The sequence below is a fragment of the Eurypyga helias genome, unplaced genomic scaffold (assembly GCF_000690775.1).
Source record: "Eurypyga helias isolate BGI_N326 unplaced genomic scaffold, ASM69077v1 scaffold22275, whole genome shotgun sequence".
Classification (NCBI taxonomy): Eukaryota; Metazoa; Chordata; class Aves; order Eurypygiformes; family Eurypygidae; genus Eurypyga; species Eurypyga helias.
In genome coordinates, this window is record NW_010253729.1 from 27,712 (window position 1) to 43,450 (window position 15,739).

The 15,739-nt window shown below is 48.1% G+C and overlaps 1 protein-coding gene across 4 annotated transcripts in view; it reads right to left on the reverse strand.

The window, feature by feature from the left end:
* ABL1 (ABL proto-oncogene 1, non-receptor tyrosine kinase) overlaps positions 1-15,739 on the reverse strand; it is a 77,475-nt gene that overhangs the window by 23,451 nt on the left and 38,285 nt on the right. The window contains exon 1 of one of the 4 annotated variants that reach the window (XM_010152774.1): positions 8,320-8,404. The exons of 2 other annotated variants lie outside the window; for them this stretch is intronic. In XM_010152774.1, coding sequence (XP_010151076.1) covers positions 8,320-8,404 — 85 coding nt within the window. Of the gene's footprint in view, positions 1-8,319; positions 8,405-15,739 lie in introns of those variants that run through there. One more of the 4 variants, XM_010152775.1, reaches the window with a different exon arrangement.

A 15,739-nucleotide genomic window follows, 5' to 3' on the forward strand; every position in this document is an offset into this window, starting at 1 on the left:
CGCAGCAGGGAGAAACCCACGGGTTTCCTACCTTACCAGGTCGCTGGGGAGCACAGTTCTCTCTTTACGCTTGTAATACTCACTAGCAAGGAGCTGCCAGGTAGGTGCTTTTACCACTTCTGCTTGTTTGTTCCAGCAATCCACTGTAAGCTGCACCCGTAAACCAATGGAAAACTGATACGACTGACAGCAGAAAACCTTTGGAAGTCAAGGGTGGATTGGGACAGGCCCAAAATACATTTTCCAATGAGGAAATACTAAAAAATAGCCTCCACAAACAGTAACAAGAGCTCTCACACCTAGAGCTCTTTAGGGCCACACAACCCACTGGCTTGGGGTTGCTCCCCTGTGGTTTGGCCTGGCCCTGCTCCCCTTTCCCCCATCCTACCCCCGAGCTGCGCTGGGACAGTTGCCTATCGGGAGGGAGAACATCCCTGCTTTTGCTGGCGGGTGCTCCGGGCTGGCACCCGGCACCGCCGTCTATTTTTCCACCCAGGACAGGACCAAAATAAGTCTGTCTCACCCCTCCTCAGCAGCTGTTAGGGACATCACCCCAGCCACGCCGTTTTTCCCCATCCCATTATTTTCTGAGATTTGGGGGTGAAAGTGCCACTATTCACCCACAGACAAGCTGGTGTCCCTGATGCACTGGTCAGACCACTGCTGGTGATGGCTCTCTGGGTGATTACTTGTGGAGATGAGCACTACTGTATTCCTTGGAAAAGGTAAGGCCATGTATGTGAGCACAGAGTACAGCAGCAAGGATACACACTGTTGGGCCTGTTTTCCCAGCCAAACCATATCTGTGGGGAGATATATTTTTATAGTGAATCAGAGAACTCAAATAATTTGGCTTTCTAAACAATTCCACTGGCCCTACTACAGTCAGAAAAGGTGTTGGGTGGTTTCTTAAAGCACCTTCACATTCTTGCTTCCCCCTCCTGTTTCCTGCAGGAGAATACATTTTAATAGCCTGGGTTTGCTTTGAGAGGGACAATGAGCGAAGAAACAGAAAATCCACTTTCAGAAAATGAAGCTATAATCATTTTACCATGAAAACGCTTTGATCCTGTCAAGCCCATTAAGCTCCCTTATCAAACACAGGGCGCTGCAGTGACTGGAGATACTCCAAGGAGTTACACCGTCAGCAAACACCTGGAACAGAGACAGCAGAGAGCTGCAAGGAGCAGACACACACCCTCAGCGAGGAGCCACACCGTGATGCTCTCCCCCAAACACGGTACAAACCAGCACATGCTCTGTGGTGGGACAGACCGTAACCTCTGCTAGGAAGGAAAATGCCCATGGGGGACTGATTCAACAGGAAGGCAGGAAATCCAAGGCAGGCTCCCCTCCAACTCCAGCGAAGGACGGCTCATGCAGGGCCACAGAGAGGGATGCAGGAGGAAAGCCAAGCGCTCCGCAAGAATCCCTCCCCCGTGCCCAGGCCGCCGCGATGCTGGGCTGACTCACTGCGCACGCATGCCAAGGTATGCTCTTCGATGCAGACCAGGAGACAACAGTGCCAAACGCCGAAAGCACCCCCAAGCTACGGTGCAGAAGTCAAGGAACGCTGGTTTTGCTCGCTGACATTGCTACAAACACCGACCTGGTGATCGCTGTCTGCAGACCCAAGGACCGGCAGGAGCAAGGGCTGTTAATAAATGTATGAGGATTTGCAAAGCAGGACAACCACACAAGTGAATACATACGGATGCTACGCACAGACAGGCACTGACCCCCCGGAGCTGCACGCTGTGTGTGACAGCTGCCACGCGGGATGGCACGATGGGGATGTGCAAGATGCAACTGCTGGGATGGGTCAGGGCTGGTGTTCCCAGAAGGCAGGAGCCCCAAGAACCGGGGTGAGCAAGGCACTGACTGGATGAAGCTCGAAGGGCAGCAAGAAAGGGAGGATGAAGCCCTGAGTCAGCACAGAGAGGAGCGTAAAGAGCAACATTGTGGTGACCCGAGAGCAGCAAAAGCTTGACAGACCGTGACAAAACACACTTCTGAAGGTCTGGGCCCCAAGAGGAGGCTGTCAGCAGACTCAGGACACAAACTCGTGAAGCGAGAGAAGTAGACAGGACATGTCCATCTGGGAGCCACGTACAGCCGGCTGTCAGCAGGATTTATCCCTCGGAGCTGTTCTCCAGTAAATCTGCCCAGGCATTAGACATGGCTGTTCATACATATTGAGGGTCTTTTTCAACACACCATAGCTCCTTCACCTCCTACTGCTGGTTTTAACTACAACTTTACAGCACTGCCAAGCTCTTCAGTGGGCCAGATTCCTCCTAATAAATCAGCCCGGTTGCCATACCTCCAGGAGGGTATCCTGGCACGGCGATGGGGCAGGAAGCGAGCGTAATTCAATCTGTTATCTCTGCGCTGTGACTCCTTCCACGCATCCACTTTGTCTTCTGCTGTGTCCCAGCAAGACTGTAATTTATTACTTTGATCATACCGTGCTCCGGATGACACCTGGGTTCCTGGGAGGGGTCCCCAGGCAATGCTGTAATTCAGTCCTCCATTAACACCAATTAAATGACGACTCAATTAAAGCGGAGCAGGCTTCGAAATAAGACAACAGCAGCTTTTATTTTGAGACACTAGCCAAAGAATGTCTTCACTTCCCCCCTAAATTAAGTTTTTACTGGGAGATATTTATGTTTGCACACTAAAAGGTTTCATAAGCGTAACTATCTCCCCTAATTACTGTTTATACGAAGCCATGAATCACTGCTAGGGACTGGGTAAAAGGTTCTCAGATAGGAACAATTCTCGTGTAGACCAACGCAAGCAAATTTCCTTTGTAATTTAAGGGAAGAGGTGGAAAACAGGCAGAAGCACAGAATTACACTCGGCTCCTCCATGGCTGAATACGGGGCAGTCCCGAGGGAAGGAAGAGACCTCCTGTCTCCCTACAAAACATCCTGTGGTCTTACAAACTGTGTCGGCATTTTTTCCATGAGGTTTCCAGAGCGAGGGAGCGCAGAATACATCTAGTAATCTCCATGGAGGGACAGCACACGCTGTCTAAAGCTTCTGGTTTCCTTACATTCTCCCTACTCTCCTTTTCCCCCGGAAGAAATTATGATAAATGGCAGCTATGCAGATTTAATACATCCAAATGTTCCTGACTGAGCATGTGATGGAGCAGCTGCCTCTCTATCCCAGTATTTCCTCAGTGGCCCTCACAGATTCTCTAAGCCTGATGGAATATGGATTAAAAATTTAAAAAAAAAAGAGACATGTGTAAACCAGATCTTTCCAAAAAGAAGGAAGGTTTCTTGTTTTATTTCAAACTCATCCCTTAGAGAGATCATGCCCAGCCTCTCCTGTCACCCACTCCTCAGCGCAGGCCACACAACCTCCTGCAACGAAGGCTATCGCTGCCACTTCTGCTCTGGGCTGGTACTTGGAGAGTTCACGTTCTTACAGCCAGCACGAGGACAAACAATCGCTTTTTAAATATTATATATTTCTATACAGAGATGAAGTGCAAAACCAGATCCAGCCTCTCTCAACCAGCCCCGTTCCCCTGGTGCTGGGCCAGTCTCCCCTATCCTACCCCAACAAGGCACCTTGGTCCCCACAGGCAGGCTGCACCCCTTCTCGCATGGCCATCAGCAACCTCTGGCACTCTAAATATGGAAAACCACGTCTGATGAAGGCAAACACACGGGAACCAGGCCACCCGTGGCTCCTGCTGCATTGCCCGTGCACAAGCAGCCCATGGTTTATCCTGTCTAACACCAGGCACCCTGACAATGTGGCTTCTCCCTCCACTCCTCCAACAGATGACTCTTGGGCTTCTGTTGTTTTTTGTTTGGTTGTAGTTGGTTTTGGGGTGGAGTTTTTTGGGAAGTTCACTCTTACATTAGCTTACAGGTTCCACTCAAGTACATTCATTGAGTTTTTTCCATTTATAACCCCTTAGTGACATGGTAAATACCTTCACAGCCAGCTAATCATAGCTGTAGATGTATAGAGTGGAATAACGGGTAGGGCAGAAATTTGGATGATATTCCCAAATCTACGACTAAGCTGCTATCTGCCCTTAGGTTCTCACCTCTGGGAGAGGAAGGGGAAAGAGAAACTACATCCAAGCAAACTTCCATGACACTTGAGTATTTCTGAAGACTTTAGAGCATCTGGTTTGGATTCCTTAGTTAAGAGAGCAGAAGTGAAGTTTGTCCCTTTCTGAGCCCTGGGGAGGGAAAGCACCAAGCAAGAATCATTGAGATTTACTGTTACATTTCCCTCTTTCATTAAGCAGCCCCAGACTGCTCAGGGAAGGCCTAACACATCCATGGATCATCAGTTTTAGGTCTGAAGACAGTCACAGCTTTTCCTACGAAATGATAATCCACTCCTCACCACAACCCATGGGAAACAGTAGCAAGCATCACCAGAGAGATTTTTGTAATGAGGATGGGACAGGCGAGGACTGCTGGAACAAGCTCATAACTAGCAAGCCATTACAAAGCCAGAAACGTATTTATAAGCAAGAACTCTAATGAGCGATGGAGAGGAAACAAACAGCAGGCTCTTCCCTGGGAGCACTTGGTCTTCCTAACAGATTGACCGAAGACTAGCCTGCTCATCCCAGCGACACCAGGGCAGGATGAGTCACTGGCATTGCAGATTTGGGTCTGGCCCAGTATGTGCCCAAACACATTAAAAAGCCTCTCCAGGAACGCAGCAATGGCTACAGGCTGCTGCTCCTCCTCAGGCTTCCCTACGCTAGCTGTAACAGGGCACACTAAAAAAAAGAGAGACAATCTGACAGCTAGCAGGACAGAAATCACTTCAGTTAGGAAACAAAGGACTTTACCAGGGTCCCCAAAACAGTTTTCAAACTTCACAGGGAACATTGACAGGTTTTAAACAAGGCCTCTGCCTTTCAGTGGCAGAGCAAGCCCAAAAAGGCAGCAAGACTATTTCAGCCCCTATTTGGGACATGGACACGTTCTGTTTTCCAGATCAGATTGGCAGCAGCACTTGCTGTGCCTCTTCCCTTCTACTCTTTACCCTTTCTTGGTGTGAAGTGGGTGAGGAATTATTCAGTTTGGCAAAGGCAGAAAGGAGAGAGCAGATGACAGAAGTTCAGATCTCTCACGCTTTAAATATTTACTATTGGAAATAAAAACTGAAGGCAAAAAAATGCCCAGTTCAAACATCAATATGACATATCCATAACCAGTAGGACCACTTTAAACTTACTTTTGAGCAAGTTAAGAAAATCTTTAAGGTCTCAACTTTTGCAGCGAGCAGGCAAGCCCGCCCGTACACAGCAAAGCGCACAGCGATGGGGGCTGCACCTGCCATCCCTCCACACCGCCGCAAAGAGACTCTGCGATCCACCGTCGGTCAAACCATCAGAGCATAAAAGTCTTTCAGATGAGGATCGCCACAAAAAAATAACATTTCTGATTACGTGGTCAAAAGACACGTACACCTACACATGTGCCTGACTAAATCAGCCTTACATCAAACCCAACCTCACACAGTATTTTCAAGAAGTGTGTTCAAAAATACAACAAGCATTTCATTTTGCTACAGTCCCATGCTACTCATTAACCAAACACTGTTAACACTTGAAAACCAAACGAAGAAATTGAATTAGGTAAAACAATCTGTCCTCCTGGCTGCAAGTGGTTTTCCACTCCTTTCATCCCCCTAAGCAGTTATGTTTAAGATTTCACAGCGTACTATACAGTTAAGAAACTTCCAGCTTCCCCCTCCATGTCCTCAGCAGCTTCTCATACCATTAAGATAACAAGAGCAGAGTTAAACCCTTCAATGGTATCACCATCATCTCCTTAACCTTTTCAGAAGCTTCAGTGGGGCTGTGGGATGTGCCTGGGAATGGCCCGGCCGTCGCACGCTGCTCCTAGGATCCAGCAGCAACAGTCCCTAGTTTCTGACCCGTGACACAAACCTGCCCTGTTCTCACGATCTGCGAAGCTTAAGCAGTGGCTATCAAAATAACCTGTAATGGGTTTAAACTGAGAGAAGATTTAGATTGGACATCAGGAAGGAATTCTTCCTGCAGAGGGTGGGAGCACTGGGACAGGCTGCCCAGAGAAGCTGTGGATGCCCCATCCCTGGGAGTGTCCAAGGCCAGGCTGGATGAGGCTTGGAGCAACCTGGTCTGGTGGAAGGTGTCCCTGCCCATGGCAGGGGGGTTGGAACTGGATGATCTTTAAGGTCCCTTCCAACCCAAACCAGTCTGTGATTCCATGAACAAACCCACATGTAAAAACCTGTTGTCTTCTTAAGGGTCACGCAAGCACATAGTTTTCACTTGTGCCCTTGGAGTACAGGGGCTGGGGCAAGCCACGACAACTCTTCTGAAGAGTCCACACCAGGACTTCTAAGGTCACACTAATTTTAATGACAAAGTTGCCAGAATACCACGTGGGCACCTTCAGCTTTAGAAAGTAATAATGCAAAAGCCTCTTGCTCCCCCCGCTCCCGAAGAACATAGATTCTCACTGCCCACCCTGCTTTCCAAGAGACCTACGGCCGATTACGGAGGGTCCCGGGCTGCCTATGTCCTACCCAACTGTCACAGCATTCAGACTGCCGGTGCCACCCTGTTCACCTTTCACACTCCTCTTGGATGCTGCCTTCAGTTTTGCCCCATGCTGAGCTGAGAGAGGAGACTGAGCTACTTAGACAGAAGATTGTTTAAAAGTTGTTTCAATGCTCATTTCCCATCCTATACCCAAAAAATAAATATGCAACCCCAGTCTCAGGGAAGCAGGAGGCAGAAATACGGTATTTATTGCGCCAGCAATCATGTCATTGAATACTGCTTATATGGCACAAGGCAAACTATGCTCTACTCCTATTATGCAACTGCTTTGCAAACTGGGGAGGGGGGCGTGGTTGTAACACACACGAAAAAGAGAAAACTTGCAAAGACAGTCAGGGTAACACCCATGTAACATCATCCTTCAGCGTTCACTTCTGCGGGGAAGAGGCCCCCAGTGCTCTGCCTGTTCTCCCAGGGCTGTGTTCAAAGATCCGCAGCACAGAACGCAGGCCCAGCATGGCTCGCAGCTCCTCAGCAAGCAGCCTGGCTGAGAAGAGCAACACCAGAGGCAGCGGACACACAAAGAGGTTTTAGAGACCTAAAAAAAATCAACATTATTCATATGCATCTGCCCCCCATTAGGTTTCTGAAACTTTAAATAACATTTTAAAAGTCCTGTGGAAACTGTTCTTTGATTTTAGACAGCACAAAATTCTCTGACCCACTAAAGGCATCTGACGAACACAGACTCCTGATCCGAAATGTCTTCAAACGGGTTTGCCACGAGAAGCCGTTTGTAGACTTCGAGATTCCCAACCTATGAATTTCCGAGGACCATTTCTCCACTGAATATTCAAGAGTTGAGCAACAGCCACTTGCGATAGGCCCCAGGAAATCAGCTGCTGCCTTTCGTGCCTCTGATTTGATGAGTTAGCACGCTCCTCCTGGCACGTGGATTATTTTTACTGAAGCAACATCCAGTGACACAAAAGAAGCTGAAGAAGCCCAAACCGCCCTGTTGGGATGGACACAGCCCTGCTAGCACAGCGAAGGGGGTGGGGCTGCATGGGGGGACCCAAAGAACTGCTCTGCAGGTGGGGTGCAGAACTTGCTCAAGGTCACACCAAGACAGACCTCAGCCCAAAGTCCCCCAGCCCAGCACGGTCTGTCACCCAGGCTTTCACTCTGAATTAGTTGGGTCCAGATGTTTAACATCTCAGCATCTACAAGGGTGTGACTCAAAAAAATCACCTTTTAAAAGCAAATATCCAAGAAAATCCAGTTAAGTGAATGTCTGTGGAAAGCAAACTTGTAAGGGGATAACCAAAATGAACTATTAACGCACGCTGAAAATATTTTACTGATAGATTCATCTAAATCATCTTCCTGAGCCTGGAGTGGTTTTACCATCCTCCTCTCACATCCAAAGTAAGGGGGGGGGTGGGGAATAAATAAAGCCGAGGCCTGAAGATACAGCTTTGTTTATGGGCTCGGCAATAAGATCACTTGACATTTTACAACCATAAATGGTAGAGCCTCGCTCCCTCAGTATACTGCAGTTCACAGAAGTCACCTGGGGTCCGGATGCCGCCTACACCACTCCGTTCCCTTGCCCCCAGCATGCAAAAGCCCGGCCTAAAGCTGGTCAGGACCAAAAATCTCCCCAAGCTTGGCCCCAACTTGCAAGCAAGGGATAAAACATGTCTGAGATGGCCAGATCGTGCTCCCCCCCACGGGAGCACAATCCGACCCCGACCCCCTTGGGTACTCACCTTCTAGGTAGCAGCTGGAGGAAGAGGAAAGCCCTTTCTTCGATTTGCAACCCACCAATTTCAAGCAAATCTCCAACATTTTCATTTGTTAGAGTTTGGCTTTGGCTGTTTGGTTTCCCTTCCTCCCCCCCAGCCTTTCAACTTCTTCTCGGGATTATCCAGTAAAAGTTTAAAAAACTCTAAAAAAAGAAAAAAAAATCCAGGAAAAGGCTAAACCAAATTATCCAGGGAAAGTCTAAAAGAAAACATCCAGGAAAAGTGTAAGAAATCCAGCGCTCTGAAAATCATTACAAGAGTGAGCCAGAGAGGCGGAAAATCCTGGGGCCCCACATCTCCTCTCCCGGGGAGTTAATTCCAGCCATCTTCCCTCCTTCCCAACTCTTTTGGCGGGAGTGAGGAGGGGGAGGGGAAAAAAAAAGGGGAGAAGGGGAAAAAAGAAAGCAGCAAAGCCAACCAAGTTGGGCAAGAGTCACTTCTGCCGGCAGTTTGCGGGAGCTGCCCGCATGCTGCCGGGTGCTGGGTGCAGGCAGGGCTGGGGCTCTGCTGCCAACAAAGGGCCCCCTTCAGCCCTGCCTGCCTCCATGACATCAGGCAGGCGAGCAACGCCCTCGCTCCTTAACCCTCCTCCTGCCTGCACCCTGCCTGCCTCCTCTCCCAGCGCCGGAGAGGGTGCAAAATCAACAAGTTCTCCCTGCCTGGGAGAGTCCTCCTTGGTTTGGGAAGAGGGGGGAAAAAAGGCAGGATTAAGGAATAACGGCGCTGTTTTGGTGCTTTGTGGACGGCTCTGTTAAACCCAGTGAATTGTAGGCAACAGTCAAGGTCTCAAAGGCGTGTTATTTCACAGTGTATTAAGGGAACTGTTTAAAATCCCGCGCCTGGGAGAGGCACGCAGAGCTGTGCCCGTTCGTAAACCGGCACAAACCCTGCTGGGGGGCTGGTGGTCCGTCTCCAAAACGCTGGCTTAGCACCTCGGCGATCAACACAGCCGACAGATTCAAGTCTCAGCTGGTGCAGTTACACTCACTGGATTCTACTCCTCCTGCACGAGAACCAAAAGTTGTTGCTCTCCTACTACCTACTGTTCTTTTTCCCTGCAAACTTTCCCTTGGGGGTTTCCCAAGGCTACAAGTTATTTACTGCTCTCCAGCTTTGATACATTTTTGACAATTTACTTTCTACCATTATTGTGTGTCTCCTGTCTAAATCAACCATCACTTGTTACATACACTTCTATTCTACACGCATACACACTGTCTACATATCTCTTTATGAAGGCATTAGAAAATTGGGGCTGCACACAACTGCAATTTTTCCCCACTCAAAAACCCCCTTCCATCTCTGCACCTCGAGCTGCTTTCGCTGCTTGGAGCAAGAGGTGCTCCAGGGTGCAGAGTTCATCAGGATAACAAAACAAAGAAGCTGGGAAAAACGGCCTGGGAAGCCGACCCCACCGCAAACTCCACTGCAACGTGCTCTTGGGGTGTCACTCATGGGAGAAGCAATGGAGCAGATCTTCATTTTTGTCCCGGAAAACTTCCCTCCACCTGTGAGAGTTTATTGTGGCAAGGTTCCTGACCAGCTAGGGCTCTTCTGCCCTCCAACGTTTTCAAACATCTAATCCTTCAGGGGAAACTCCGCATGTTCTGGCATCTCAGGCCCATGCCTCCGTGACAGCATTGCTCAGGCCTTCCAATGGTATTTTACAGCATCACTTTGCCTCAGCCTTCTGATCTGCGGGGTGTATGCCTGAGAGACAGCTTGGAAAGGAATCCTTGGTCCCTCGACCCATCCTGAACTGTGATAACAGCATTTTCATCTTTTAAATGACCACAAGCCACAATTTCTAGCAGAGAAATAATCACGGTAAGGACAGCATGATGTTCAAAGTGGCTCTTTCTCAGAAAACATGGATCTCCCCATTTAATAAACCAGGAAACAGCACTTAAACATTTCCTCAGCTTAGACAGCCCGAAGAAGAGATGAGGCCACAGACCCGATCCCCCATGTGCATTAGAAGGCCAAGCTACGTGGTTCTCCACATGCTCTCCCTTCCTCCCTCTGCTTCTGGAGGAAGATTTCTACTTTATGGAAGCACGAGGGTTTCAGGAAAAGCAACACTTACCTACTTGTTGCCTGCCTGCCTAACTTCAGATGACACTGCAATGGAGAACTTGGATGGAGTGAACGGGGGGGTGGGGGAAAGGAAAACCAAAGAGGAGTTAAAGAGCCAGTTTGGAGGAGAAAGGCTATATAAACCACAGGAGGAGCTCTGTCATCACGGGTGTAGGCCCAGTGTCATGCTTAGGGAACCGGGATGCGGTAATCAGACCAGGCATCCTGCATGCAACTTCTTTTCCATGTGTGGAGCATCCCTATCCCTCTTCTCCTTCGTCTGCAGCGGTAGGAATGTGGAATTCCCACAGCATTCCCAGGCAGTACAAAGGCAGCCCCCCATGAACACCACCCAGCCACTACAATTAAGGTTAATGCAATGAGCCCCAGCAGAATTAATGTGGATTACATTCCTGCCGAACTCCTGGGGTTCTTATTCCAGAAGAAGAATGCCTCATCTCAAATTAAATTAACCCACTTGCAGAGGAACCTCAGAGTATGAGAAAGGCATCCACTCGGGGAGTTACAAACACAAAGAGCTATCCTGGGATAACTTCCTCTGTAGATAAACAAATTAATTCTCTTTATGTTTCCATGCAAACAGGCTTGTGTGGTCCCTCTGCAACAAACTTCATCCTTCAGTGTTTCCTCTCCTGTGTCATGGCAAACTAGGTTGTAAATACTTGGAGCAAATACCCTCTGCCTTTCCTGTGTGCCATGAAATCAACTGGAGAAACAGAAATAAAAGCCACATTGGTAGCGACACACAAACTCTGCTACTCTCTGGCTGACATGTATTAATCCCTTTCACGTTTGTCATAAACACATCGCGGAATAAAATCAGTCACGAAAAGCGTGCAGACTACATGACTACAGAGTGACTGATGCAACCTACAACTCAGGCTCTTCTGTTGCAGAACAGCAAAGCAACTTTGGCTGGGAGCAGACTCGGAGGGTCTCCAGTTCAACCACCTGCTCGGCAGGCAGCTCCATCTCCAGAGCAGGTTATTCCAGGCCTTTCACAGCTACGCTTCAACCGAGTCTGCTGGGCAGCATGAAACACTTCTTACTCTCTTGTATCCACCCAGATTCGCCTTGCTCCAAGCCATCAGTGTTGCTTCTCCTCCTTTCGCTGTGCACCCCAGGAAAATGTCTGCCTGGTTACCAGTTGGGTGATGATGAGACTGCTACGACCCCTTTCGCCCCTCTCCCCAACTGGCCAAGGCAGCTCCCTCGCCCCCCCGGGCACCGCCTGTTCCAGCCCCCAACAGGCTCCCTCCAGCATGTCCGCGTTGGCTCCAGGGAAGGAGGGAGCTGGACGCCGTACTCCAGATGTGGCTTCACGACTGCCAAAAAGAGGGAAATAATCACTTCCTTCGACCTGCTGGCTCTGCTCTTGCTAATGCAATCCAGTATCCATTAGCCTTTATTGCTCATGCTCATACAAGAGCATACACCTATTTAGCCAACTGCCTTCGTGTCTGAGCTGTCCCTAGCAGACAGCTATTTACGCTTTACTTTCTTAAAACTAGCCAAAATTTGAGGTCAGATTTTTCCAAAGGGGAACGATCACATGCATACACGACAGTGACAGCGAAAGGCCTAGGCTCCATGAGCAGAAAGTGAGTTTTGGCATGATCCCACAACGTTAGCAGCTGGAATGAATTTTGATGCGATACTATTAAAAACAGCTTGAGTGCTCGTCACCCATTTAAAAGCAGAGCTTAATTTTATTTTCAAATCCTCTTCTGAAACATGGAAAGGTAACAGAGTTTGAATCCCCAAGTAGCGGGCATTTTCCAATAGGCACATTCAGCTGTTTTGCATGGAAAGAGTCATTTGAAACAGAAGCAGCACAAAGTAGTGGCTAGAGCAAAGGAGGTAGAAAAAGAGTAAATTCTCGCTTACAGTTAGGAGTTACCTGTGCCTTATCCTGTTCTTCTGTAAACGCAGCTGGGAATTCCCCCACCGGTGTTAAGGACTAGCTCGGTGCCGGCTGCAAAGCACTTTGCTATCTCTGGATGCACGGAGCAACGAACTGTAGAATCACGTAATTCTAAGATGTGGTTTTCTTAGTAAGCGGTAAGGTTACTCATGGTTTTGGGCATTCCCAGGTCACTGCCATACCATCTAGCTCTCTCCTGATGACATCTTTCACATAGTGGAATAACACATTCTAACACCGTTACCTGATTAAAAATGGATGTGTAGCTGAAAATGATGGCAAAACCCCACGTTGAAATCCATGCAGGACCAGAGCATGTGCTACAGCCACAAACAAAGCTGGGCTTTGATCCCACACCAAATGCAGCATTGCCTGTTTTCCTGGGGGCTGGTCCAGCTTTGTCTGGCAGACTCCAATTTTCCCTGGGGTTTTCAGATCCTCCACCACTAAACACCTCCACCCACTCTTACACCAGACTTTTGGGAAGACACTGGTGTGTATTAAACTGAGGGGACTGGCAGCTTTAAAATCCTGGCTACTAAACTCTACCACCTCGGCACGCACAGCACACAGCATTGTCTGGAGGAGTCTTGTAAAACTGTTTTCGATGAACACAACTTCAGAGGGCGATGCCCGTTAAGCCACGGGAGCTTCACCTTGGCATGTCAGAGAAAGCATGGCAGAACGAGTCCAAGCCTGGCAGGCTTAGAGCAGAGGGTATATCCCACACCCAGCCCATTAAAAGCCACCTCAGATTTAAACAACTGTCTCTTGAGTCAATCACCTCTTAGTCTGGTAATTGTTCACTGACACCTTGTAACTACTCCAAGGACAAGTGAAAACAAGTCTTCCAGCATGCTCTGACATTCTCCACTTACTTGGCAATGACAGCACTACACAAAAAGGCAATTATGTTTGTGATTTATTTGTAATACCTGCCACGTAACAGGCAGAGGGTGAGAAAAGTCCTTGTTGGTGTTTGCACACAGAATTACTACATTTGCCCATTAAAACCTTCCAAATTTGTTCATTCATCTAAGAATCACAGACTGGTTTGGGGGGGAAGGGACCTTAAAGCCCACCCAGTCCCATCCCCTGCCATGGGCAGGGACACCTTCCCCCAGACCAGGTTGCTCCAAGCCTCATCCAGCCTGGCCTTGGACACTCCCAGGGATGGGGCATCCACAGCTTCTCTGGGCAACCTGTCCCAGTGCTCCCCACCCTATGTGGGAAGGATTTCTTCCTGATGTCCAATCTCAATCTCCCTCTTTCAGTTTAAACCCCTTACCCCTTGTCCTGTCACTACAGGCCCTTGTAAAAAGAAGGAAAAGAAGAAAGCCCAAGCAACCAAGATACTGAAGGACCTCTGACTGCCACTGATTTGGTGATCACTAGGAATCAGTAAGACCTTGGCATTAATAAAGAATACGAAGACAGGACTCAGATGGTTGTACCTCTCTGCCCAGACAAACCTTTGTGCCTTCAGTGATCTGTGCAATGCCACCCCAGTTCCTCCAGCACTGCTCTACCTCTGAACCACTCCACCATTGTCTGTTTTCGTCTGTCTTTTTATGTAGGTATCTCTGCCTTTCCTCAAAACACCAATATTCTACCTTTCCATTAAAGCTCTTCTCAAAATTCAGCCACCATGTTTACAGTAGTTAGTTAAAACAGCACATTAAAAACAAAGCCTCTTGCTACTGTTCTGACTGCTCTACAATAGGCTTTATTGTAAATTAAAAACAACCTACCTACACATGAATTTGAACACAGGCTAGTTAACACCTGAGGGCAGAGAGTGTTTTCCTTCTTTCAGAAACCATCCAGCACAGTGTGAACAGCCCTGCAAGAACATAGAGAGGTATCTGCACGTACAATGAAATATTAACACTTCTGGCACTTGGACTTAGCAAGTCCCACTCTCACAGGAAGAAAGTTTAAAAAAAAAGACAGGTTACAGAAAGTCCACTGTACACACCAGCAGAAAACAAAAAGATTTTGCAATAAAGCATGTGCGTTTGTTGGTCTTTTCTCCCTGATTTAACAGATGTTTGTTACTTGCACTTTTCATGAGTGAAGGAGGAGGCTGAGAAGTGGTTGGATTTCAGAGATGGGATGCTCAAGTATTTGAAATTCCTTTCAAGCAACAGGGCAGAATCCTTCTTTTTAAGGTAGTAACAAGGCAGAGGGCACTACTAAATTCCTGCAGTGGTGGCCTGTCTTCACCATACTCGTGGAAAAAAGCCAGCAGTGTAGTAAGCTGCAGGGAATTGCCTGGGGTATTAGCATTTGAAGCCTGCAAGGTTAAATTCAAGTCCAAAGGGGCTCTTCACAAATAACTGAGAAAGTTTTGGGCCTCTTCCATTAAACGCTTTTTGAAACATCTGCAGGCAAAGAAAAAGGAGTGTCTTGCACTTTTCAGATCGGAAAAAAATAGCAGCTTACCTTAAAGACACAAAAATCACAGAAACTCCTACACTGTAATTACTTAACTCCCACTGTCTGGGCAGTTTATTAACGTTGTGAAAGAGGGACCAGGGACTGAGAGTTTCTGCGTGATAGGTAGAACCACCTCAGTTTAGGGATCCCACCGAAGTTTTTGTGCCAGACCAGAGGAGAGAAGGCTTACAGACAGTCAGGACACAATCAGAAAAGATACATACTTGGAAAAGTATTAGCAAATAAATTTTAGAGATGTTTCTTTGCCAAATACTGACTCAGATCTTGAGTGGGAGCGTTTCTGTGTTGTGGTGTTTTGTTGTTGTTTTGTTGTTTTTTTTTTTAAATGGAAAGGCAAGGAAATGCAGATGAAAAAGTGAAGTTAAAACAAGAGGCTAAACCGGGGAGCGCAAAGCTGGTGAGTTCATGGGTTATCTTGAGTAATGCTGAGCACGTCCGCAGCAAGAGCCAGGAGGATCAGGAAAACGTGGTTTAGTCCCACCAGTAACAAAGTGGTTAACTTGTTCCATTCAAGTGCTGAAAAATCTGCCAAAGCAGAAGACCAGGCCTAAGAGCTCAAATTACACGTGAGGAGGGGGTGGAAGGGGAGAAGAAAAGAAAACAAGTATTACTGAACCAGTGCTGCATTGGACCCAGCACGGATTAGGAGGAAGAGGAGGAGGCGAGGTTTCTCCTGCACTCTCCCCCAGCTGAAGTGGCCTGTGAACATGCGTTGGGTGACACCTACACCTTGTCATTCCCATTTTGGGAACATCGACCTGTACTGAGCAGCTCAGTTCTGGCCCATGTGAAAAACCTTTTGTGCATCGTCTATTGAATTGGTGTTACTCGAGGAGCTGAGGCGGCTTTCTTCCCCTCGCTCTCTCCACCCAACCTATGCAGTCGCGCTGGGTTTTCTCTCCC